The 27,012-nt window shown below is 42.3% G+C and overlaps 3 protein-coding genes across 3 annotated transcripts; 1 reads left to right on the plus strand and 2 right to left on the minus strand.

Annotated features, from left to right (window-relative positions):
• Positions 1-965: 965 nt before the first annotated feature.
• LOC146391488 (uncharacterized) lies at positions 966-4,362 on the minus strand. Its single transcript, XM_084918689.1, has 8 exons — positions 4,241-4,362; positions 3,422-3,520; positions 3,036-3,231; positions 2,881-2,940; positions 2,538-2,669; positions 1,458-1,539; positions 1,188-1,362; positions 966-1,096 (listed from the first exon to the last, which is right to left on the minus strand). Exons 3-8 carry the CDS (start codon positions 3,208-3,210, stop codon positions 1,043-1,045), a joined length of 678 nt encoding a protein of 225 aa, XP_084774815.1. The 5' UTR covers positions 3,211-3,231; positions 3,422-3,520; positions 4,241-4,362; the 3' UTR covers positions 966-1,042.
• An 841-nt stretch (positions 4,363-5,203) lies between these two features.
• nagk (N-acetylglucosamine kinase) lies at positions 5,204-7,898 on the minus strand. Its single transcript, XM_084924456.1, has 10 exons — positions 7,822-7,898; positions 7,340-7,424; positions 7,049-7,147; positions 6,822-6,963; positions 6,392-6,502; positions 6,207-6,319; positions 6,039-6,126; positions 5,862-5,959; positions 5,700-5,778; positions 5,204-5,592 (listed from the first exon to the last, which is right to left on the minus strand). Exons 1-10 carry the CDS (start codon positions 7,848-7,850, stop codon positions 5,390-5,392), a joined length of 1,047 nt encoding a protein of 348 aa, XP_084780582.1. The 5' UTR covers positions 7,851-7,898; the 3' UTR covers positions 5,204-5,389.
• A 1,849-nt stretch (positions 7,899-9,747) lies between these two features.
• Positions 9,748-24,132, plus strand: dok1b (docking protein 1b). The gene is made up of 5 exons (XM_084924457.1): positions 9,748-10,104; positions 19,366-19,686; positions 20,782-20,881; positions 20,984-21,156; positions 21,787-24,132. Exons 1-5 carry the CDS (start codon positions 10,048-10,050, stop codon positions 23,152-23,154), a joined length of 2,019 nt encoding a protein of 672 aa, XP_084780583.1. The 5' UTR covers positions 9,748-10,047; the 3' UTR covers positions 23,155-24,132.
• The last annotated feature ends 2,880 nt before the right edge of the window (positions 24,133-27,012 follow it).

A 27,012-nucleotide genomic window follows, 5' to 3' on the forward strand; every position in this document is an offset into this window, starting at 1 on the left:
TTTGGTGACTATCCTGAAAATGAGCTCATGACTGTGTCGGTGCTCATTTCCAAAGCCAAACAGGAACAAAAGGAAGACGATCGAAATGTTAACAGACTAGAGGAGCCTGAAATCCAGGAATGTGAACGGCAAAGACTGCAAATCCCTCGATTTGTGTGCTGATATGAAGGAGCAGAGATATATAGCCCCTGAAGTCACCACACCCTCTACATACAGCACCCAGGTGGAACCAAGGTCATTGCACAGGGACACAACTGTGTGCAGCACTATGAGTATGAATCATAAGAATGAAAAAGAGCTTAATTGGACTGTGCAGCTAGTTTTGCACTTCACCTAACCTAACCTAACAAATCCTCCTCTCCAGACCACTTGAAGCCCCTCTGCTTTAATAAAGTGCGACCAGTGAAAGGAGCTATTTTCTTCACAACTGTCCATTTTCACACAGCAGAGATGGGAATCACTAGACACCCCACAATATTGCTACGATAATTTACTCATGAAATGATATTACTGTGATGCTGAGCAGCCTTCCAGCTCTACAGGTGGGCCACAGGTTTTCAGGTTTCTTTCAGTTGGGAATGGTTGCCTTAGGAACCCCAGGAGCTCCAATCAGAATCATTAAATCTTATTAATCTCAGTAGAGACACTGAAGTTAGCATGGGGAATGATGGTTCGAATTTTTGTGGCATTTGTTAACATTTATTTAACTTAAAAAAACCCTTAAAAACTAAGTAAATCATCCACCACAGCTGTGTGAACACTTAAGCCTCTGCCCAGCACGAGGATGCCAGCAAGTTCACAGCTTACCGTCTTCCTGCCAGCAGATGGTTTACTGCTACGTTGTGGCTCGCTGTCAGCTTTTGTGTCCTCGGCGAGATAACCGAGACTCACGCACAAAAGACTTGACCGCTATCTCACTTTTCTGCGGAAGTGTTTGGACAAAGCAGCTCTAAAACATTTCATACTAACATGCTGCACTTTAAGTCTAAATCAAAATACAAAAAATACATTTTTTTCTGAATGATCTGTATTGAGTCAAGATTCAGACTGTAGACCAGTGACAAGGTGGGCGATCGGAGAAGGCATCCTGCTGAGTCTAGGTGGAAATACACAAGATAAAGGGACAGACATGAGAACATAAACAGACTAAGCACAGGGCAAAAGCCTGCAAGTGTCAGGCTACTCACACAGAGCTTCCTTTGGCCACTCTGTATCTTAGAGCCATAGTTGAACTGGTACTCTGTTTGCGGCAGCTTCCTTCTAGTCTCTGTGCAGTAAGTTGCTGGCTGTACGTGGGCCTGAGGCAGGGCGCTGCTCTGACAGATGGTTTTCAGCTCAAAGCACTCAGGTCCTCTTGCACAGCTGTGAGTAAGAAGAAAGGGGAGAAAGTGTCTGAAAATAGCACAGAGAGCGTGAGAGGACACGATGAAAAGGTGGAATTTGTGTCTGTGCCTCACCGGCTGCCCTGAGCTAAAGAGTTCTGGAGGGAGGAGGCGCTCAAACCCCACAAGAAGGCACTCTTATCCCAGTGTTGGTCATCTAAATGGGAAGTTTCAAAGCACATTCATTCAAATACAGCTTCCTCTGCAATTTAGAGACTATATTTCACACCATGACTCAACAACAGTAACAACAATGTACTTAGATTTTGTCTTATTGTCTGCATATATATCATTTAACAGTCTAACTATAATAGCATATATGTAAATCTCTGGTTTCAGACTGGTTTAAAATACTATTTTAAACAGTTTCTTTTTTACCCTTGGGTATGCATGGTGTCATATAGCCCTGATTTGGTCGTCTCAGCCAAATGACCTGTTTGGGAGGGGCAGCCAATTAGAAGAAAGCTGGCTAAAAGAGAGGGTGAAGGGAGATAAACCTTCCTGTTTCACACAGTAGATGAACTGAGAGGTTACATCAAGTCCATCGTAGCATAAAGAATGATCATTAGTAGTGGTGATGGAAAATAGCCTAGTAGGTTCTTTTTAAATTACAAAATTATTTTTTTTTAATTGAATTTTGCTTGTACACTTAAGCCCACAAACTAAGTGGGTTATACTCACAAGCTTTCCTAAAAGCATCTAGCCCATGGTCCATATTAAATGACTTAAATATAAGGCACGGGAGCCTGAATCGGGCCGGCAAATACTCCAGTTCGGCCCACTGGATGGCTTTGGAAAATGTAGAGGAGAACATAAGTTTTGGACTTTTAACTGTATTTTCATGAATTTTAGAGCTTTTGCTACAGATACAGTAATATATTTCTGTAATTTTGCACATTTAATAGTTACAATTTGAGCCTAAAAAGTTGTGGTTACAAATTTCTTTCATTTGCTTCAGAAGAAATTCTTTATCACTTAAAAAAACGGGGGCATGAAGTTGAAATTGCACTTCTTTACTTATATCGAAACCTCAGAGATTAAACGTGTAGTTAAGCTTCTGTACACTGACACGAAGCGCAGTTTGACTGGCCTGGCACACATAAGATCAAGGTGAGTTTCACATCCCTGATTTATGGTCATAAAAATCTGTTCTACCTTTGTTTGTGTCAACAGCAGACCAGCCTTGAGGAGGGCTGAGCAGGTGCTGCAGTCCACTTTCTCTCAGTAAATTTCTTAGAAAATCATTACAGCTGGACGGACCATCGGTGGAAGACAGCACAACCACACCTGAACGTGCACAAACAGAGAAAAGTGGGTTTCACTACATTCAGCCACGGATTCGGCTGCAGTTTGAAAACTCTACGAAATACGAACACGTGCGCTATTTTAGAAACCAGAACAACAAAGGCTTTGGTTTGACGGGTTTGTTACCTGGAGCTCAAGCACACAAACACCACATGAATCAAATCAAACAACAACAAAAAAGAAGCAATCTAACCTCCCTTGTAGACAATCTCAGTCTTGGTATCGTTTGCCTCCTGCTGCTGCAACATGTTTGCTGTCAACAGAAGAAAGCTGAGTGTCTCTACACCTGCCGGCTACATGTTGAGTATGCATGCCTGGTTCAGAGAGAAACACACAAACAGTCCTTACCTTTTCCACCACATCCATCACAAACACGGCGCTGCTGACTTTCATCCTCTTGACCAAGGAAGAGCTCAGTCCCCCTGGCAACTCCTGCATCCTGCGTCCAGTGTACCGCCAGGGCGGCGCCAACGCCCTGATTTGCCACGGAAATGGAAGGTGTGAGGATGCCAAATGAAGACATGAAGGCAGAAGAAGGAGGAGGCTGGGGGACAAAGCACAGCATGTGAGGGCCTGTGGTGGCGCTACTGCTAATGGAAGGCGTTTTAAAACCAACAGCCGGCCCACGTGGCTTCAAGGTTATTCTTTCAAAACAACAAACAAAATAAAATGGACCTGTCGTGTGTTCATACTTGCACAAATTCATCCAACCTGTAATGAAGGAGCTCGCTCACCTCATCTCTGGAGTTCAGATGTGGGCAGCGCTCCCTGACGGGTCCATAGTCCTTCTTGTAAGTGGTGAGAAATCTCCCTGCACTGTTGAAACCATGAGTCTGGTCAGGGGGAAAAAAACAAAACAAAACACAAACAGGCATTTTGGGGGGTTTAAATAGGAGTTTAGCTTGTTGTGATGGTCAGTCTGAGTGTATAATGTGAACAAACCTGACATCCTGACAGAAACAAGAGCTTGTTCAGCCACAGTATGCACGCTTCATATTTACTTTTTACTTACATAACCATGATGTCCTGAACTTGATGTGGTATTTTTATAGTATTGCACTGATAACCACTGATGCACTAATGTAGGTAGATGCTGATTTTTATCGTTTGTTTTAAATCACATTTAACTCTGGATGCAACACTCCAAATTCGCCAAAAGATAAAGATAATAATTGTAGTTGTGCTTATATATCTCATAGACCTTATGCCAGCTTGTTTTGTTTTCACAGCTTGTTTGTGCTGCCCCCTGGTGGCCAAATAACAGGGTTGCAAGTGAGGATTTCAATACGCGTTTCTCAACGTTATGAATTAAAAAACAAGGACAAAGCAGAAGCCTTGGTGGGGTCTTGCCACATTATTTAAAAGGAAAAATAACTATTTGTTTGTCTGTTGTTTCCCACTGTTAGACAACTAAGATCGGATCTTATTTCAAATTGAAATAAAAGTTTTAGTCTAATTCTCCTTTTATGTTTGACTTTTTTAACCTGTGAATTTCAGTTGAACAACAACATGTTGCTGCTGCACTCCAACTCCCCATCAAGCTACATATTTACCTTCCGGTGCTCCGATGTAAGCGTGCTTGATGGTTTTTTTGGTTCCTCCTCGAGTAATCTTAGTGCTTCATCACTGTATTAAAGCCAAACTGAAGACTAGAGACCGTCCAGCGTGTCTCTGAGTGAAAGCCAGCAAAATGTTTTTAATTGAATCCGTTTATTCCACTGAATTCTACTGTGGAATTACAGCCAATTGGTACAAACAGCTCCCTGCTTCAGGGGCTCAAATGTGAATGTATGTGACTGCAAGAAATTATTATTTTTTAATACTTACTGTCATGTTTTAGGTACTTTTTTTTTTTTTTTTTTACTTTTCTTCTTCTATTGCTACATATTTGTCCTCAGGAGTTGAAATGCAGCCGGAGCTGGTTAAGCTGATCAAATCTGCAGCTCCCTAAAAAGTGGAATGCTCCACCTTTATATTAAAAAATCTTCTGGGTTGCTGTTTTGCATCTGCACTGTCACAAACAGGAACTCTTCCACCCCTGCTGCCTTCAGTGTCTGTGTTTTTTAATACTGCTGAGCTTGTCAATGCGCTTTTTTTTTTTTTTTTTTAAATCAGGACGTACCTAACTGTAAGTCTTGCCTCAAAAAATGTTTGTTATTTGTTGGCCTGTTCCACTTTCATTGTCGTAGTTTCAGTTGTGGGTTTATAGCAACAGTTTCAAATTACACACTGGCATCGAAGTGCAGAGTGCAGAGGCCTCTCTGTGGAGCTTGCATGGTCTCCCAGTGTCTGCATGGGTTCTCTTGGGTAGTCAGATTCTCTTCCAAAGACACCGTTCGGCTGTTGGTTGATGCTAGATTGGCTGTAGGTGAGAATGTGAGTGTGGTTGTTTGCCTCTAAGTGTGACCCGCCTCAGCGTTCTAAATGTGACACTAAACTAAATGAAATTTAGGTAAACACGATGAAGGAAAGCCCACATCAATCAGTCTAAAATGATCCACAACAATGCAAAGATCTTCTATAAATTCAACCTCATTTTTATTATAAATCACAAATGCAAACGAGCATTAAAAAGTCTTTACACAGTACGATAAAATTAACATGAGCATACTGAGATCTGACTCTTTAGTGTCAAAATCAAGTGCAAAACAATCACGTTAAAAATTAAAAAACTGTCCGGCAAGTCTTCCCGCAACTCATTCTCATGCGCTGCTGCTGAAGGTGTGTTGATAGAAGACTTTGGCATTGGCGGCATAATCCATGGCTATGGTAGCACCTGAATGCTGCGCTCCGAGGCCGGCGCCACCGAGCGCCGAGGACCGCTGCAAAATCAGAAGGCTGTAGCTGCAGAAATGACCCTTGTGCTTGTCAGATGATGCCAGTTTATCCAAGACTTCAGTGAAACCTGGGGAGAGACGGAGAATCTCAGACTTCTTCAGGATAGAAGCTACTCAGGCAGAGGAAGTGGATAAGTTGAAGGGTTTCATGATGAGGGTCCAAGGAGACACTGACCTGGCTTCAGGAGCTCCCAGCTCTTCCACACCGAGCCCACACACAGGATTGGCAGGCCGAGGTCGCCGCTCAATAGTGGCTGTCAGGAAAATAAAAGAAGACGCGATTCAGAGAAACGTGATCACAAACAGGTGACAGCACGTGACTGTGTGGGTGTGTTACCTCCTGCGCTGCAGGTAAGACTGCTTCTACATGTTTTGCCAGGACTCGTCCAGCTTGGGCAAACACATGCCGACAGAGAGCGTCCCCCGCCTCGGCACCTTTAACACACACACACAAAGTCTGACTTTTACCTTACCGCTTAATCTTTCACATTTCCAGGGAGTTACACCCTCCTACCTTTAGCCAACTTCTTGCAGAACCCTGCAAAATGAGACTTCTGGAAGTTTCTGTAAAGATGTGGCAGCATGCCCATCAGATCTGACACCTACAATAAACAGAGTTTTACCCATTAGACGGTATCGCTGTGTATGTCGACACATCTCTCCGAACTTTTGGGACTCTGACCTGGAAGTACTCCTCCATGGCTTTTCTAACATGCGTGGTGTCGTGAGGAGGAGCGACCAGTTTGTCTTTGCCGTCGAACACCGTCTTCACAGCCAGGTGAGCTATCCAGAAGGCTGGGAAGATGGACAGATAGCTCAGTCTGATCTATAAAGATATGAATAATTCACATATTCCGACATAGTTACCTGATCCCTCATCGCCCATCATGTGACCCCAGCCCCCACAGCCAATCTGCGAGCCATCAGGATTGACTAGTTTGCAGTTTGATCCGGTCCCTGATATCAGGACTATGCCCCCTGAAGACAAAGATCTTGATGATAACGCTGATATGCTGATACCATCAAGCCATAAAGCTCAGGGTCAGACAGTAAAGCTGATACATAGAGCCACACCTAAAACAGTAAAGTATTAAACTGCGACCTGCTGTAACATTTTAGACTAAGAGCAGCTCTTAAACACAAGTTATGTCAAATATTCAACAATCATACTGCAGGACAGTATCATAGGACAGTGTCATTGTGTTTGTTACATGAACACATTTATGGTTGGGGCAGCTCTGTCTTCCTGCTGAGGACTGGCTGCTGTATGAAGAGAGAACAAAAAATGGCAGCTTACCTCGATTGCTGGCCGTGGCCATGGCACCGATGGCGTCTGTGGTGATGAAGTAACGTTCGCTGAGGCTGGGGAACCGCTCCTTCATGAGAGCGATGAGTCTGTCGATGGCATCCTTCTGCTCGCCTCCGCTCAGAGACATGCCCTGCGTACGCAGATGCACACAAATCAGATGTTAGGGCTCACATTATTTCAATCAGCAACCTGCACCGGCACACAGCCAGACTGACCAGGGAGTATAACGGCGTGCCTGGATCCAGCCCCGCCTCAACCTTGGCTCTTTGGACCATGTCATGGATGGTCGAGATACATTTGTCCACTCCGACCAGCTGTGAGAGACAAAAAGTGTTGCAAAATAAATGGAACTTGCTACAGTACAACACAATGTAACAATGTATTTACTCATAAGACAACTATAAAGACAGTCTATTTAATGTGCAAACCCCTCATCCGGCCACCATCTGCCCCCTCTTTCCCCTTTCCAAATTTCTCCACCTGCCTCCATCAGCACTTCCGCTCACCCAGTGGTTGGTGGATGGTCCCGCCGTCTCTGCCAACACCTTCCCATCCCCTGACAACAACACTGCTTTGGAGTGCGTTCCTCCCCTAATAAGGAAGTGACAAATACATGAACGGAGCTGCTAACCACCAAAGCAACTAGACATCACTATACAAGACCATTGTATGCATCTTCCCTGATAGAAACACACACACAATTTAAATAGATCCACAAAAAAGGCCCCACAAACCTCATTTAGACAAATACGTATTTATAGCATACTTTTTAAAAAACGAAATGATGACATTTTAATTGACAGAAACAGCCCACAAAAGAGAAGTGATCACGAGACACACATACTCGCGCACAGTCGTTAGGAAAACTCTTCACTTTCTAAATGACCTAAAAACTTGAATAAATGCCTGTAATACACACAAGCCTTACGTGACACTTCATCACAATAAACTTGGAAGAGTTTTGCTGCTTATTTTAATTGATTCTCACCCCTCAACTCCGCCGAACACTCGCTCCATGTCTCAATTCCTGTTTTGGTCCGGGCAACTGCGCAGATATCGCGAGAGCAGAGGGTGAACGCCCTCCAACCTGTAATTATGACTAATGACCAGTAGATGGCAGCAATGTCTTTCTATTTGTGAAATTCAGCAGCAGCCTATGGCTACAATCATGAAACAAACCAGGGGCCTTCAAGGAGACAGATGAGAAAACAATATCAGGTAGAACACGAACAAACACGTGATGTACGCTACAATTAGATTCCTTACAGAGACGTTAAAAATAACATTTAGCAACAGCTCTTATCTCCCTTTAACAGTTACACGCGAGTGTTTGCATCCTGCAATAACTTACAGGACGGTACTATTAGAGAGAAGCTGCATTGGCCTGATAGTGGCATCATGCCTCTGTAATGAGTGCATAAAGAAAATATGCACTCCGCCAGCATGTGAGGCAGTCTGCTGAAGTTTAAATAATAAGATGCAATGCAGGAGTACAGTTTTTTTTTTTGACCTGTGAAGGAACACGAGCCAGCAAAAAAAAACCATTTTGCGTCTGAGTCATGGTTTAAACATCACGATTGAGAGATTTAGCGCCATTTGGCTGAAAACTGGGGCGCTGTAAGCCAGCAGGAGGCATCTGCAAAGCATTAATTTTGGGGGCTAGCTTCTCCTGCCAGCATAGCCTGCATCACTCACAATTCCTGTGATGTTTATGTAATTTAAGTATTTTAAGTGCTAATCTTGAGCTCTCAGAAAGCTGGGTGGTTTGAAATGAACAGTAACAGTCGCTTGTAAATGTATTTATGAACTTTTTATGGTATTTAATTTTGAACCAAAACCCAAATTTGTGTAATTGCCAAAAATACTCATCCCAAACTACTCAATCACCATATGAGTTCATCATATTTTTAATGAGCCACTAAAGCTTTCTTTCACACATGTTACACAAGGTTGAGGAGGTGGGAGGAGAGAAGGAGAGGAGCGGCTCGGTGTGCGTACCACGCGCTGCTCACTCCTTCAGATGAAGGGAGTGAGCTGCGACAAGTATAACGCATTTAATTCAATACCGGTTGTTACTTATTATTTCAAAATAAACGTGCGCTACGGGCGAAAAAACTCAGTTTAACAGTAAAATTCATTTTTTCCCCAAGTAAGAAAGCATGTATAAATATTCCCCGTGTTTTTCACACTTCCATGAATAATGATTCTTCATTGGTAATGTTGATCTTCCATGTTCACAATAATCGACTTTTACAGAGAAAGTTCGTAAATTGAGAAGTGAACTTTCCTGACTACAGATATTCTAGAGTTTCTTTTTTGGGGGGCTGGTGGATATCACTTTTAGAGGATCCTAGAATAAACATTTCCCCATTCCGCGGTTTCAAATTCACGATCAACATAAAGCACATTGTGAACTGATATGACAGCAAGATTTTCAGTAAAGCCTACTTTCATAGGAGTTCAGCTCGTTTGTTTTACTTTGCTGTGTGTATACTAAAATAAAACTGTTTTAATTTCAAAACAATAATCATTTACACTTCTAATGAAGTATTCAACAAATATTTGATGCACTGCAGTGGGGGGAGCTGATAAGGACACAACTGGGTTCAGCAGGCTGTTCTCAAACAATTTTCACATTTTTAAGTGCAAAAACAAACAAATACAAAAAAACAAAACAAATACAAAACATTTCCCCCACCACCAACAGAAATGGTCTATATTTAATTATCTAAATATCTTTGGAACATTTTCCACCCGCTGGAGAAGCTACACACAACTACAGCAACCTTCTCTTGTGGTTTTTGCAACCATACGCATGAAGTCAAAAGACATTATTCAGCGCTTTTATTGTGAAACCGATACCCGGAAGTGACGCGTTGTCGTATAAGCGCGGCTTTTCATTGGTCCATTTCTACAGGAGGAGTGAGAAGCGACAGATAGTCAAAGCAGCCAACAACATTTGGACATTGTTTAAGTTTGTGAGGACTTCTCGGTGACAGTTTGGAACTTTTTCTTCTTCTAATATCACCATGACACTGTTACCTGCGCGCGAGCGTCGCGATAAACACGGTTTAAGGGCTGTGGAGCGGAAGTGAGAGAAGAGAGAAGTTGTTGAGGGGGTGAAAGAAGAAAAAAAAAGGTGATTTTCTTCTGTCAAGTTCAAGTCCAGTTTCATCTTTGTGGAGGACGGCGGGCTTTAGCGTTTTTGGGGGGCATGGACACCCACGTTAAGGAGGGACAGCTTTATGTGCAACACCAAAAGTTTGGAAAGGTAAGACCGAGGAATAGAAAAGAAAAGAAAAAACGCTGTTTTTATTGATAAAATGTTGCGTTCACAGAAATAAAGGAAGTGCGTGTAGCCACAGCCAGTGTTATATTACAGGCAAATGAAACGAAGTGGTGGTACTTTAATAAGAGCCTGTAATAAACAAGCCATAACTTCTCTCTCTTATCTCAGCAGATAATATTCCATGTAATTTATTCAGGGTCACTAAAAATGAGAGATCCGTGCAACCACACAAACTCCACTCTATACTTTTGTGGATAGCTGCTGCTCATTATTGAGAAGCAAAGAAAGCCTTTTAGGGGAAGAAAGAGGCACTAAAACTGCTCGTGACAGCATTATGTTGTCATATTTTGATTTTTAAAAAATCACAACTAAGTGATGTTAACTTTGTACCTCCACCAGACAGATGTTTCTTTTTGTACCTCGTGGCAAGTAAACAGCACTGGTGCAATTACAGGCCAGTGGCTTCAAAGATAATGCTACTGTACCTGCAGAAGGAGGAAGTCAGTGGCTGTGCCTTCAGTGATCTGGCCTTTTTTTGGTGTGGTGGTTTAGAGTAAAGGTGATGTGCATCAGTGTGCATGCAAATTCATCTCTGGGCTAAATGCAAGAACACATGAAACTAAAGTGAACTCAAGCTCCCCAAGTACTGTCAGGAAGGGAAGTTTGTGTGTGTGTGCGTGTTAGTGACAAGCTTTATGTGACTTTCCACAACAACTCATGATAAAAATGTGTTAAACCATTAAAGTAGAGTCGGAAACCAAATCTATTTTCTACAAAGATGGCAGTCTTTACTTTCACTTCAGCTCAGCTGTCTGTACTTGCTGTTTACACCATTTAAACTCGCTGTCAGCATGCAGACTTTGTGTCATCTCGCAGCCACACATAAGCAGCACAGCTACCTGTGTGTGTTTGTGTGCATGCTGGTGTCAGCGCTCGGCCTCAGAGCACCACTGCATAGGAGCTGGGTTACTCTTTAAGATTTGTAAGAGGGTCTTTGTCTCTCCGTCTCTCTGTGGTCATATGACATGGACCAACAAAACATTCTGGCTCCATTTCCTGCCCTGGAATCAACACTTCACAATACGTATTCATACGCCCAAAACATAGTTTCAATGCCTTTTATAGGCAGTTTTCAATAGAGCGTGATCAGACCTAAATCTTTCCATTTTCAAAAGTGAGGCGTTGTCTTTTACAGTGTCGAGGACCGAAGACCAGAAGTACCCTGAAGGGTATAAAGAAAGTATCAAAATTGAGCAGAATAGAACAGGAAGAAAAATGCTGGCTGATCTGAAAGTGTTGAAACTAGTGCGAGGTTTGGTGGGTGAATTATGCAATCGTTCGAGCTGTCAGTGGACAGGGTAGGACGTTCCCACGTGTATGGTCGGAAAATGTGACTTAAGAGTGAAGTGGCAGCGTCCAACCCAAGTTTCTGTTTCGCTCTGTTCTTCTTGTCAAACATGAAGTAGACAGTAGACCACATTTTTATATTTAGCTATTATCTAATCAGCTGTTTATTTCACTGATTAAATTAACTTGTTAATGTTTTTGTCCCGTATGGTAAATACGTGCTAGAGATAAAGGATTGAAACAAACAAACAAAAAAGTATTTTTTTTTGAAGCTGAAAGATGCTGATAGCTCCTGTTATCATCTGAGGGTTTTTTTCTGTCAACTTCAGAAAAAAACGTCTTCACAGAGAACAGCTGCTTCCACAGGCTGGCTCCTTGTGATGGGTAAAATTTAATTAGAGATAACTCTTCAGATCTGGCCCACTGTGGGCACTTTTGTTTGACCAGTGTTGTAGATGCTGTGATGGCACTGCGATGGCGCCCCATTTGCTGATCTGGTTGAAACAAAATAGGTCACACAATGATTTTTGTTTGGTATTCATTCATTTTATCATCAGTGCCAAGTCTTTACCAGAAGTAGCCCACATCCGCAAGATAACCAGAATGTGCATCATCCTTCTATAACTTACCCACAAGACAAATATTTCTGCTTTTCCTTTGATGCCACTCTGTGTCACAGCGGTATTCATAGGATCCAAAATATGACATATTGCTCTGTTTTAACCAATCAGAAGCACATTTGAGCAACGCAGAGGTGTAAAACAGGGCAAATATTTGGGGTGATGCACCTTTATGTACACTGTAAATATGGTTTATTGGAAAACCATGTTTGAGATAAATATTTGGATTTATAAATCTTGGACCTGCAGATTGCAGTCCACTTTCATGCTGGAGCTGCACAAAGCTTTGAGTTTAAAGAGTGCAGGTGTGGGCATGACGGTGCAGCTCTAAAGCCAGGAGCTAGCTGCCACTTGAACAGACGGGGTGTGTCGGAGTGAAGTGGAATTAGGTGCCCGGAAGCCGCTACATTTATCCAACAGGGATTCATGTCTGAAGGTCCTCGCAGTGGATTAATGGGTTTGCGTGTCAGATTGTCTGTATTTGCAGGTAGAGCCTCAGTAGCTACATCACATTTCTCGGAAAAGAAACAACAAATCATTTGTAGTTTGTGGAAGTAGCATACAGGAAAGTGTGCAGTTTTCCTTGAATAGTCTGCAAGAATAGTACAAAGGATCGTGATGGCAGTATTGAAAATCCCCATCGATGCATTAGATTTGATATTTTCCCCTCTTTGCATAATGATTTACTTTCACGTCCTCCTGTTTTTACAAATACCTGATATGTTTGGACCGAACTCTGTAACTGTGAGTATTTTAAAGTGTTAGTTCTGTAAATTTTAGATAAATTTACAAAACATTTACTGCACTTTACACTGGAAGACAGTGGGAGCAATTTCTTTGCGTACATTTTAATGTTGGGGTTTCCTGTTCTTATCAAGTCCTTATTCCCATCAATATCTACAGGCACAACAGTACTTCAGGGAGTTTGGTTCATATCTTGGCATAAAAACCCCCAAACTAAAATGTTTTGTCACTCTCCCGATCACTCGGTTAGAACACAGAGAAAAGCTCAACGTCATTATACTGATTTATTTCCGGTGCACTTTTCCCCCTTTGCCGCCTTTAGTCAACAGGTCATCATGCTTCAGTAAGCATTAATACTTCTGTACAGGTATCGTGTTACAGCACAGTGACGTTTTCAGAATTGTTACCACCCCTAAAAATACGAATACTTGAAAACAGAACTACCCTTTTTCTGTTGACTAAAACTACCATAAAAATGAACTTTGTCATGGACTACGATATTAAAGTAAAGCTTTTTAATTTTGTAATAAAAGTAAGCTAAACAGTTTGCCGTATGAACATTTAGGCACCCACAAATGTGGCACACATTTGGCCCGTTCAAGCTAGCGTTTACTAGCTAACATTCTGACTCTGCGCATCAGAAATTCGGTACTCTTGCGGCTGGAAATGATTTATCATATTTGACAGACTTCCTCCGAGACATAGATTTCAGAAAGTCTTCACATTTCGCAGAATTTGTCATTTGTTAATGTAAAGCCGATGCTGCACGTGCTCGCTGAAACAGATAAAGAAAACGGAACATTCAGCGTCTTAATAAGGACCTCATTCGCATGTTTGCACACGCTGGTGATGGTTGAGCTGTCATGAAAGCTGGTAACCATCCCTGTCAGGAGCAACTTGAGTAACATGTCATCGCTGATGCGAAGAATTGAACCACAGACCAAAAAATCCAATGTTTCCAGCTTTCCAGAGAATACTTGTTGGTTTAAGGTGAAAGTATTTGAGAGTTGTTATTTTATCTGATAGTTAGTGCTAAGATAATGATGAGTTAACTGGTCACCAGAAATTTGTTAATAAGAAGTCCTTTTTTATGCAGCAATTCCAACAAATCCACTGGTTCCAGGATCTTTAGATTTTCTGTTTGATCTTTTTAACTGCTTGTAATATTTGTAATATTTCTTGACATTTACAGACCGATCTGCTGGTCGATTTGGCTAAACTTAGACCTCAACTTCCACATTTTGCGACGACGTCATTGTTGAAAACCGTGTTGGCGCTGAGAGCGACCTCTTACCTGTGTTACCTGATTTCACAGACATTACTATCGCCCTTTAAATCTCCACTCCACACATAGCTGTTTTTCCATACGGCGTGTGCACAATGATACCAGCCTCACTGTGTAGTAGCGCAAATATAATTTGAGTCAAATCAGCAGATCGCTTGGGAGCGAGTAACGGAAAGCGTAAATGAACCGAACAGGCAGTTATTGCGGTTTGCTCAAATGTTATTGTCTCACATTAGTTTCACTCAAATCTGAGCTCATTGTCATTCACGTTTGGTTTTTGGGTCGAGAGAATCTGCAAACAGTTGAGAAAAGCTTGAGTTTATAAAACGTCTTCCTCGTTTGTCTACCTTTTACACAAAGACACACATAAACAGAGAGCCCTCTGTTTTCCACCAGATTCCTTTTAGTGCATATTACCAACAACACATGGCATGATACAGACAAACTTTTATGCTTAAAGAAACACACACACACACACACACACACTGGCCTTGCATGTGCCACTGAGGTCTGTCTGTGGCCAGTAAGAGGATGGTGGAGTGGGTTATTACACTGGTTTATTACAGACAAAGAGCGTCACGTGTTCATGCAGCGACAGACTGGTTAAATGTATATCTACCTGCCTGAAAGCATCTGTCTGTATGCAAACACTTATTGTAATGACAGTTGGAAGGACAAGCAAATGAAACCCAAAGTTTTGTAATCCTGACTGGAAACACAGTGGAATCTGTGGCATATAAACAAACAAAGAGTTGAATATGTGTAAGAAGTACAAAATTCATTATTTTTTCCACCATTATGTTCAGTGTACAGCTACCTGAAGGAAAGAAGAAGAATTATATTATTATTATTATATATTATATATTATATATTATTATATTTCTTATACTACCCTAAAGTGGTAGTCAGTCATGAAGTATGGGCCATGTGCTTCTCTTCGATTCTTCCAGCTCTTGCAAACAGACAGGACATCACTGAGGAAGTTTCGCTCCTTCGCTCAAATACATCTCTTTTGCATAATTTCCACTCTGTGTAATAGTGGCTGATAACGGCCGGTTGCCTTATATGGAGCAGCTGTTTCACAGACAGACATAATACACCCGCACACACAGTCGCACACCCGCACATGCTTTAAAGTCTCACATCCTTTTCATGTATACCACTGAATTACATCACATTGTAAGAAGGGCTGATCGCGGTCTGCGTGCGTGCATTCGCTTGTATGGTCCACGGCAAACAGTTGGACATTCTCACACACACACACACACACACACACACACACACACAAGCAAACACATATATACACTGACACAGACCAGGATTCAGATGAAGGAAGCAAAGAGGATCCTGAGTAATGACAATCCCACACATTTCCTGTCTGTTTTGGCAGTTCATTTTAAAGGCTGCAGTGTGTGTCTGTGTGTGTGCGTGAAGGACTTTGGTAAAGCTGTCTTATTTAATGCGGGGACCTCTTTTATGACTGCATTCGACAGGGATATTAAGACATTTATTATGAACACATTTACCTCAAGGCCTTCAGAGGTTATCCAGCTCAGCTTTAACAGGAAACCTCAGAAAGACCAACTAAGGACCCTGTAGGTTGTAGATATACACAAACCCTGTTGCTATAGCTGTATCTGAAGCATCATGCAAATATCATAATTCCACCTTTACATACTGAGTCACATGTAGATGATTGTCATGCAGCGGATGATAATGAAAAAGCTTTTAGGGCTGATTCAGTACGGCAAACCGATGGTTGGCAGTAAATACGGGCAGAGCATTTACTGAAGTACAGTTAGGAAGTACTTCATTTTACTTGAGGTGCTCTATTTTATTTCTTCTTCTTTATCCTATTAGTCCTTTATTTGTCAGTTACAGTTAAGTGTACTTCACCGGTATGTTATATACAAATATTTAGATGCAGCACCTACCGTTTTGAGAGCTTTTACTGGTCCTAACAAGCATTTCCACTACATTTCCTTAAGTATAGCATCCACAGACTGTCTATTACAGTCTAATCAACGAATCCCAAAGAATCCACAAGCTGGAGTTGGCTGACATGCAAATGATAGTTGTAATATGAACATCTTTAAGTATTTCATGATTTACATCAATCTGACTGCTGGGCTAGTCTGCTGGCCTGGGCTCTATAGAGTCAAAATTATAACAATATAATAAAATAACAATATTTCAATGGAATTTACTAAAATGTTTCTGACGATAAAGAAAAAATAATATTTAACAGTGTTTTATTGATGTTCCCAGCTTAGAGGCAGCAAAATCAAATGAAGGACGGCATCCAGCTTGTCTGAGCTGCTGTCTAACTAATTCAAAGCGTGAATCTATTGTAACAAAGTAACAGAAGCTTCAGCGTTAGGGAGCAACAGTAGTGACACAACAGAAGTCAAATGTAAAGTAAAATAAAAGTATCTCGGGTCGAGTTTTTTAACCTGCTGATTAAAGGCTTCCTTTTCCTCACTGTGACCACATCAGGAGTTTCCATCCATCGTTTGCTTTTCCTGTCGTATAGAGTGCAGCTAGCAAGCGCTCCAGCGATGTTCAGTTGAGTTAATTACTTTGGCCCACACATCAGCTGGCTCTATATCTCCTCCTTGCATGCCTCCGTAGCCTGTTTGTGCTTGATGGTGACTTTTTGCCTCAATTTGTTGTTTCCGCCTTCAGCTGAAGCAGTTTTCTTGTTGAAGTTAGTTAAAGTAGCTCCTTTATTACCCTTAGTGTCAGACATATCTGTGCTTGTTTCAGTGTGTGCATGCTACATAAACGTAAACTTATATCATGTAAAACTATACTGGTTTCATTTCAAGACAATATGATATGCTATACCAACTGTTTTAGCAGGTTTTGGATAGCTAGGAGATGTCCAAGCCAACATGTCCTTTTCTTTGTTTACTAACGCACACAAGTTCAAAATAAAGCTAAATTATCGTCAGAATAGAGCTGATTACATATTTGGCAAATGGAAACTATGTTTTTCCTACTTGCTGCTTGGTCAAGACACTCAGAATATGAGAAGACTAGAAAGAGAAACAATAAATAATAACTAGCTATAGCGATTTAGCTTTAAAGGTCTTTAATGTGTCAGTAGGAAAAGCAGGTGTAAGTAAAATAGAAGCTGGCTGAATTCCTTTGAATCTCTTTAGCTTCTGGATCCTGTTATAATTCCCGTTGACTCACTCTCACACTTCTGTGGAAGACAGCTGAATGGCATGAAGCCACTGTAAATGGTTTTAACCCTTGTGTGTCTTCCAACATGACAAATGAATGTGCTGTGATAAAGTATTTTTGTTAAGTTGTATATATCATGTCATAATACCACTTTTCTTTTTAAAGCTTTAACCCTTTAAATCGATGTCAAAAGTCACACACTGGGCTGTGGCTGCTGTTCCACTCAGCTTTCAGGTTCTTTGGGCTTTAATTTTCTGATGTGCTAAATAATGTTTTCGCTTCTTATCAGTGAAATAGAACCTTTCCTGCCGTTGTAATATTCATATTTCTCATTTACTTCTGTTCGCTGGATTTTCCCTGCTGGTCGAAGGACTTTAAAAACCCCTGACCTTCCTGTTAGAAACTCAGCTGTCTGACTGTCAGGCCTCGCTGACTGATTGAAGGGAAAACACATACATGCACTTTTTCAGGAGAAATGTCCACATATGACTTAAGAGTAAAAAGCTTGGAGGAATTTTCTAAATAAAATAAGTTATCAGCTTCATGACAAACACTACTTTAGTATACACTGTATTGACTACATGCAGCCGTACATGTCTTCATGTCTATTTTCAGCAGTGAACGCCGGGGCTCTTTTACACCTGCCGAGCTTCTCATTGTTCAGCGTCGGATCGCGTGCCACGTTGTTTGCTGCTGTCCCTGTTTGTGGAGGAAGAGATCATTGTTAGCTGTTGCTTCCTCGCCGCTGGCCTCGGGGTAGAAATGATAAACCTGTCGCCAAATTTTGTCCGGGTCATTTTTTTATCCCGGGAGATAAAAGATAAAGCAGGCACATTTCTTTACACAGAAGACACGTAAACCCAAAACCTCCTCAATGAGATATTTATTTAATTTTTATCCTAAAATGATGTACAGATGCAGTCAGAGCGGGAGTAGTTAGGTTAAAATGAACTAACTGTTAAACCTCAAAAACTCATAGAATTATTTTAATATACTAAATTAATCTATGTGTAAACTCAAGATGAGTAAATGCTTTTAGGATAATTTTTCTGTATGAGCAATGATGACTAATGCTGAGGTCTGCAACTGCTGCTGATTGAATGTAAAGGAAACAATGGCTTGTGCAACAGATTTGAGTTAAACTGTACTGGAGTCATCACCACATGCCTCCTACATTAAGCCTCAGACAGCAGAGCAGTAGAGTAACAGAACAGCCTGGAAATCTCATTTTGACTCAGAATTTCTGAACCTTAACTTTACTCTTCATCAGTTTTTAATCATTTGTGGACAATTTTGCATTCCCCTCTACTGCTACCAGATCAAACCACACACTTTGAGCTCGTTCGACAGACATTACAAGCATAATGTAAATCATATCTTGTGTTTCAATTCAAATTCACCTTTTTCTACCCTTTCAGCCTGTCCACCCACTTAGGCAGCTTTCAGATTTAGTTTAAACTCAGCCTACTTGTCTGATCGCTACATGAAAAACAAACTTGTGTTTCTAAACACTTGTACTGTAAAGTGAACAATGTCAGTAAAACTTAAAAAATAAAAACTAGGACAGAAATGTTCAGAAGAAAGTAAACATTACACACCCTGTACTTGAAATATGACCTAACCTAAGAATGTGTAACCTCCTCACATGTTTTGCAGTGATGATAATTTGCATTCGGAGTCATGCTTCTGTCCACATGGCAATATTTGTCAAAGTTTCCTGTTGCTACTGATTTGGTCTTCACAACTAATGCAAGAAATGCATGGTCAGAGTGTACCGCAGCCTAATCAGCTCTTTGGTGGACCTGATTTATTAGTGGGTCAGTATTTTAGACTGATATTTCCCAGTCTATCTGTGTCAGCATTTATAACCATCAGTAAATGAAAATTTAAAAAAAGTGAGAAACACCCTTCAACCAAGTTTTTTGTGACATACTCTATCAGAGGGTACTCTGCAGCTTCCCTCTTTCTCACTGCAAATAAACAGGTGAAAGGTGCTAAAACGCTTCTCTCAGTTTTAGCTACAATAATGTTTAATGATTTTTCTCGTTACTTCCACAGAAATGGAAGAAGAACTGGTTCGTCCTCTACCCTGCCAGCCAAAATGGCATCGCCCGCCTCGAGTTCTTCGACGCTCCTGGTGGTGGAGGTGGAGGTGGCGGAGGCTCTGTAGGCGGGTCCAATGAGAAGACCAGGAAGCTGGACAAGAAGATCATTCGCTTGTCCGAGTGCATTTCCATCCTGCCTGCACTGACAGAGAGCTGCCCCAAAGACAACATGGCAGCGTTTTGTGTGGAAACAAACGATAAGACGCACGTGTTTTCAGCAGAAAAGGCTGTTGCCAAGGATTGGATGGATACCATGTGTGACATTGCATTTCAGGTATTTTTATAGTTTTTAAAGACTTGTACACCTGCTAATTAGTACTAAGTAATATACAAATAAAATACTGTCCTTGACTAACCATACAGGTGTTATAGTCAAAAGCTCAGTCATTCCTATAAGCGGCTTTGAAGCCTAGCAGACAGCTAGCAGCTGAAGTCACCTAGCCTCCAACACCTTTTTGTTGCAGGCCTCAAACGTTTCATTTGTCTTAAATGAACTTGGTCATTTTAGCATGGGCGCCTATGGGGGACCGACTCACTTTAGTAACCAGCCTCATGTGGACGTTAGAAAGTTGTAGATTTTCACCGGCTTTATTTTTCAGCGCCGTAGGCTGATGCTCGGTTTGCTATAGGAAGCAGAGTTTGCAGTGTGTGACTAATACCAGGGTGGATGTGTGTGTGTGTGTTTTAAGGCTTCCTGTGTGTGTGTGTTTTAATGTCTTTATCTCTTGTTGTGTCTACAATATGTTTCTTTGCACCTAGCTTCTCTGCTTCAGTATCGACTGCAATGTGGACTTTTCTTTTTGTTTGTGCGTGAGTCTTCCATATTTTCCCACATGCCCTTGGAGTGTCTATGTAGGCCGCAGCTTGCACCATGTGAGCGCCTACGCACATATACACAAACATGAACGTAGCAGATATTTGCAGAAAGGAAGCCAGAGGGAGTTTCCAGGAGGAAGACTGCACACTCAGCCTCTCTAAGGCTTTACTCTTTTCTCTTCTCACTCTTTCTACTTGGTCCTTCATGTCTGCTGTGTTTTTATGAAATTCCGTTTTATTTATATAGCACCAAATCACAACAATAGTCGCCTCTAGGTACTTTACATTGTTGGGTAAAAACCCTGCAATAACACGAGAAAAACCAGACAGTCAACTCACTATGAGCAAGCACTTGGCGACAATAGGAAGAAAAAACTCCCTTTTAACAGGAAGAAACCCTCGGCAGAACCAGGGCAGGGAGGGGCGTGACCGGTTGAGGTTGATAAGAGGGAAACAGGACAAAATTCAGAGTGCAACACATATGTTTATGTGTACATGCTGCGAGTATCCTAATTCAGTGTCTGGTTGTCTGTTGTGTTTATGTGACCAACAGGGCGGAAGTGGCAGCAGTACCAGCGGTGCTGTAGACTCTAATGGAGGACCCCAGGACCTGCAGATGGCCGAGAACCTCATCTACTACTCCAGAGAGGAGGGTAAGTCACAAAGCAGTCCAGTCTTTTGGGCTCAGGGGTTAATCTAATCCAGCCAGATATTTTAGAAGATTTATGAAAAAAATTGCTCTCATTTTGTTGCAGTGAACGAGTTCTGGGTAACCATTCAACGGACCGAGGCCTCAGAGCGTTGTGGGCTTGCGGGCAACTACTGGCTGAAAGCTGAAAGCGATATCTTGATCTTGAAGGAGCCAAAGACCAAGAGGCAGGTTCTGGTGTGGCCCTACAAGCTGCTGAGGAGATACGGCAGGGACAGGGTGAGTGAGATATGTCTCTGATAGGCAGAAAAACGATCAGAACAACAGAGAAATGGCTAAAATCTCCTCAGGTCATCAAAACATGTTGATCTCTGACAAACTTGGAAAGGATGTGTGTTGTCCTAAGTTTAAACGCACGGCGCACGACTGATTATACGTAGGAAGTGAAAACAATGACAGCGCGTATACATGTGGTTTGAGCCTCAGCGTCACTAAATATATTTAAGGTCCGACTCTGTGGTTGTTTTGTGTCACTTAAATGCTTCAAAGCTCAAGATCAGGACTTAAAATTAGCAGATGACCTTTAAAAGAGGCTGTTTACTTTGTCTACTCATGATGTTTATGTTTAGGTATTGATGCCATCGCTGGTGCAGGTTGGAAGGGAAACAGATAATGACTTTCAACTTTCTGCCTCAGTTAGATTTGGAAGTAAATTTATTCAGATCTAATCAGAAAACTTGAAAATGAAGCGAAGTTCACTGGAAAAAGGAAGTGCTGGGACTTGTGCGACTAGCTTCTGTTGCTTCTGTTTCATTTTGAAATTTGTTCAATCCCTTCTGTAACAGACACACTTAACTCTAAATTTTGAATGAAACCCAATTAACCTTTTTTTCTTTTTTCTTTTTCCAGGTCATGTTTTCATTCGAGGCGGGCCGACGGTGCGACTCAGGCCCTGGCACCTTCACCTTTGAGACCAAACAAGGGAACGAGATCTTCATACTGGTCGACCAGGCGATCCAGTCACAGAAAGCTCTAGCTGAAGAGCGCCGCCTCAGCAGCCCTTTGAACTCTGAATCAGACTGCCAAGCATCGCTTCAACATCTCCGCAATACCATTTCTGCCAGCATGACGACGGGAAGCGGCGACAGCAGCAGCTGCAGCAGTCGCGAGGCCGACGGGGATTCGGGCGGGAGCAAACCAGGCTCGGCTGACGGCGTGCTCGGAAAGAGAGACGGAGGAGACGGAGGAAGGGTGCAAGGAGGTGGAACGGGACTTAAAGGGAGGAGTTTACCAGAGCCTCCAGGGATGTTGGGGGTGTTGGGAGGTGCAGGGACACCTCCGCGGTCTCCCAAAGGACATGTGGGCAAAGGTGTGTGCTTAGCTGATGAAAGCGCAGGCCTTTATTCTGAACCAGCTGATTCAGTCCGTTTGCCTCTGCAAAGCGCTGATTGTCTCTATTCTGACCCGGTGGACAGCATCAAGGCTCAGAACCAAACCAGCAGCCCATCCACAGCCGCCGCTCCAGTGCCCACGCCACGCCAACGACCAGTAGGCGACGATTCCGTGGGAGCGGGCGTCCAAGGGGATCACCCGTCAGGCAGTAACCACAGGAAGCACCCAGATCTGTACTCGCATGTGTACGATCAGATCACTATGGATCTGAACGCACTGAGTTTGAACGGGGGTGTAGGGAAAGGACGAGGGGGAGGACGGGCGGTGAACAATAGCAGGCGACCTCCAGGAGGTAACGCAGAAGGAGCTCCGTCACCTCCCGCCTCTTCCCAGGAGCACATATATGACGAACCAGAGGGTTGTGCAAAAGGAAGCATACCCGCTAGCTTAGGAATGCTTTTTTATGACAAAGTTCACGCGGAGCCTCACAGCCAGAGGAGACAAGAGGAGACGGTGACCCCATCAGGACAGGAGGGGAAGCAGCCTCAGAGACAATCCCCTCCCCAGTTTGGCCAGGGCCGTGGCACGCCACAGCCTCCGACGCCGCGGTTCCCCAAGCCCCTTACCGCTCCCAAGCCAGGCAGGGGTGGTTTCGCTCGTAAGGAGCCGGTTCCTCTGCCCCCTGGAAAACATGGAGGTCCCGCCAATAATGTGAACAACAACAACAACATTTGGGGTGGTGGTGATAGTGGAGACAGGGGGAAAGTGGTGTACAGCAAAGTATCAAAATCTAAGGCTCCAGCTACTACTATGTGGTACAGCCAGCACCAACAAGCACGGCTGAGAGCACCCGATATAATTTATGACAACCTGGGAGATATTTGACACGAATCGCTTTTTTCAAAGAGGTAAGATGACGCTGAAAGACAAATTTTTGGTCAGCGCCTGCGGGCTTTTCCAAAGGACTGAGTGCATTTCGCATTTCTTCCGGCGGCAGACTGGAATAATGATTTGAGACAGCAGATTAGCTCACAGCCACGAGAAAACCACAACATGGCTGTATTTTTTGAAACATGCTGTGCAGCTATAGCAGGGCCACCCTGCGCTTGTGTGTGTTCCAGAAAGAGAGAGTGAGTGTTTGCCTGGTCAAACCCATAATTGGCGTACCCAAGCCACAGTGTGGTCAAAGCCAGCCACTTCATTTGAACGAACACACGCACACGCACCCATAAAGGAGCCGAATGGATGTGCCAACAAGAGTCTCTGCTTACGGGCTTGACTTGAAGACGCTGGGAGAGTGGCTTGGCTCTTCTTTTCTCATCCGCTGTGGCTGCGAAGTGACCGAAGAACATGTTTTTTTTGCACTGCTGCTTTCTCCGTTTCTCTGAAATGCGTGACGGACACAAGTCATTGTTTGACAGTGAGACGAGGGACACACCAAAAGGAACCAGTCATTTTCTGTTTGTGTTTTCCGGGCTGATATATTCTCTCAAATCTCACCAAAGTGGGAAGATGAATTTTTTCAGGCCAGGACACTAATATGAGATGTGGTCGCACTGGAAGAGCTGCTGTTTTAAAAAAAAAAAAGGACAAAAAATAGCAGCTGATTTAGTGAAGCCTGAAAAGTGGAACTGTTAAGACTGCTTCAGAATCAATGAAACAATCTCGTGGCCATTAAATCACAACTTCCTGCACAAGTTTAATATTTGGTAAAATCCTGTATATTTCTGTGTTTTCACAAACTAAATATGAAACTAATCAGTCCTCCGCAGTGTAATAAGTATGTGTGTGTGTGTATGTGTCCAAAAAAGCTGTGCTCTCTGTAAATATAACTAATAATAAAAGTGGCTCTACAAATTTAAACGATTTCTTCAAAGTCACTTCTTTAAACAAGTTTCTTGATTACCACGCCGCTCTCCTTGTCCTGCCAGGAGCCAATCAGACGCTTAAAAACTTTTCTGTTCTGGACCAAAACAGGACAGCGAAGCAGTCTGACCTCATCCTCCGCTTCTCTCCTGCTGCCACGCTCTGTTTTTGTTGTTTCTGTCGGTTTCCAGCCACTTAATGACACCATTAAAGCCCAGCCTCGAAAAAAAAAAAAAGTAAGAGAAGCACAAAGACGTCCTTTCTTACTTTCTTCCTTCCTTTCTCCATCTCTGCTTTAATTCTGTTGTCCGGTTGCTCTGGTGACAGCTAAAACGGTGGCTGGTTTGTGTCAGACACGCTGTGCATTTTAACTCCTGAGAGATACCGTAAGAGGACGGCAGGCACACGAGATGGGAATGGGAAGATGTGAGGGTCTGAGCTGAGGGTGACAAAACAGTCGGAACAAAGAGATTTAAAGACGGAGGGGGAAAAAAAGAAACGCTGACATGATGAATGCTGGCTTGGATGAGCCAAGTTGTGTCTGGTTGGCTTGCAAACAGGTACAGGCTGTTCTCTTTGCAGCCACTGCTGCTATTTATCCCTATTTATCCCTTCATCCCTCTTTATCCCTATTTTTTTATTCCCTCACCTGCTGCTGGAGTAATTGGATTACATATTGAAAGTAAATTTCCCAACTTCTCTAACACTCCTCCTTCTTTCAGACAGAACGAGGGAAGAAAAACAAAGTACAAGAGCGGCAGTGAGCTTCTGTCTTTCTCATTAAACTCTCAGTGAACCAATTGCGAGAAAAAAAATGCTGGGGAAAGGGCACACACACACACACACACACACACACACACACACACACACACACACACACACATATTACGGCACTGTTTTCATGCAGTCAACATTTTCTTTTATTCGGTTCAGCACTTCCTCTTTGGAATATCCAAAACAAGCTGTTTACACATTTACAGTGTCTGTTTCCAGAGAAGACTTTGCCCAAATTCTGGCCATAAAGCAAACTGCACAAACTTTTATGCTGAGTTCGGTTTCAATGCGTTCTTTATCTCATGTGACTCCACTTGTTCGAGCTTTAAAAAAAGCTACAGTTTTGCACATTTCAGCTGTTCAGTTTAGCATTTTAGACGCTCAACTGACTCTTTGATACTCAGGCAACCGTGTCATTTACCAAAACAGGAACTGTGATTTAATTTTTTTGTCTGTGTAAATGTGCAGACCACGAGTGACATAAAAAGTTTTGTTTCTCTCTCTTTGCAGTGTCTTGGGTAATAAAGTGACACACATTTTATTTCTTTCATGTCATTGTCAGTGAGAGCGAGTGTGTGTCGCAATTTTAGGCTCATTTTTAAAAACAGTCGCATAAAAAGTCCCCGGAGCTAAATGCGAACGATTATGGGGTAAGCAAAGAAATGTGGAGAAGATGTTAGTGTGACCAGATTAAGAAAATCCAGTCACACTATGTATTCATTCATTCTTTGTTTAAAACATAAGACACTGGACTTTTTCATGTAATCCGAGCTAATCCTTTCAGTTACGCCTAAACAAAGACCATCTTTCTCCGTTTTCTCTGTTTCAGTATAACAACAACAACAACAACATCAGTGTTACTGAGCACAGAGTTATGAGCGTCTCCTGGATAAATGCGCAATCCAAACATCCGGACCCGGTACTTTGAAACAACTTCAATAAATGCAGGATATCCATCCGTTATCTTGATTCATTCAGGGATTCAGCAGTCACACAAAGCTGGTTATCAACTCACTAAATCAACTCAGTTTCCCCTGTGTGTTCACAGGAAAAGGATGGTGTTAGCGGCATCTGGCCAATCATGGATAAGTGCTGCAGCTGGCAACAGACTGGCTGATTAGTATAGTTTAGTATCGCTTTATGTTGCATGACGATAAATCTATACGGTGGGAAAACTAATACAGATGGAAAGCAACACAGTGTGTACACAATAGTGTAGCACTAAAAGTCCTCAATGAATGTGTCTGTTTAAGCGTTTTGGGCAGTAAAACTGGAAAAGAGCAACTATATTAATAGTATTTAGGCTATTTAAAGTTAGTAAAGAAAATCAACATAAATTCAGTGCATGTTGATAGATTTAGGCTGGTATAGCTCACTGGGTTGAGCAGGTGACCCATATGTCACATGGCTCTGGCCCTATGGAGATGTCAGCCATGCTGTCGTATCTCTAAAGTCTTGAGCCACCCTCTTTATATTTTGCCAAGATAATTGCAAATTGGTGCAGAAATTTGGGGGAAAGCCATCTAATGAATGATAGTGCTCCACTGCATGTTGTTCTATTCATGAATACTTTTACTGCACTGGCGGTGTAGTTGGGATTACTGTCACGCATGCTGTCAATGAAGCCTTTTTTAATCCTACACTTTCCAGATGGTATTGCACGATGGATGAATATCTGATTGTACTTTTGTGTATTCATATTTCCAGTTTTTATGAGATCTCCAACACCACTGGCTGAATTTTAGCCCCAAATCATAGCAAATCATTACCTGTACTTTTTATGCTTTACTGATTCAAAGGTCAATCATTAACAGAAAAAAACAAACAGAAAAAAACCTCTGAAAATGTCAGGTACAAATGTCCAGACCTTCAGAAAGCCTGGAGAACTGTTGTTCAAGACCACTTAATTAAAAAATCTATAAGCAAAATATAAAAAATGGAGGGTTAGGGTTAGCACTGTACTTGTATATCAGCTTTCTTGCATAGATGTGTATCTTATGCATGAATGCACGATTTCATGCATATATCTCCCTTTCAAATGCTGCTACAACCGGCAGCCAGTTAACAACTTTGAGCTACCGTCACTTTTGAAGCTCACCCAGT

Source organism: Perissodus microlepis, chromosome 3, assembly GCF_051167445.1.
Source record: "Perissodus microlepis isolate ML-2025 ecotype Zambia chromosome 3, ASM5116744v1, whole genome shotgun sequence".
Classification (NCBI taxonomy): domain Eukaryota; kingdom Metazoa; phylum Chordata; class Actinopteri; order Cichliformes; family Cichlidae; genus Perissodus; species Perissodus microlepis.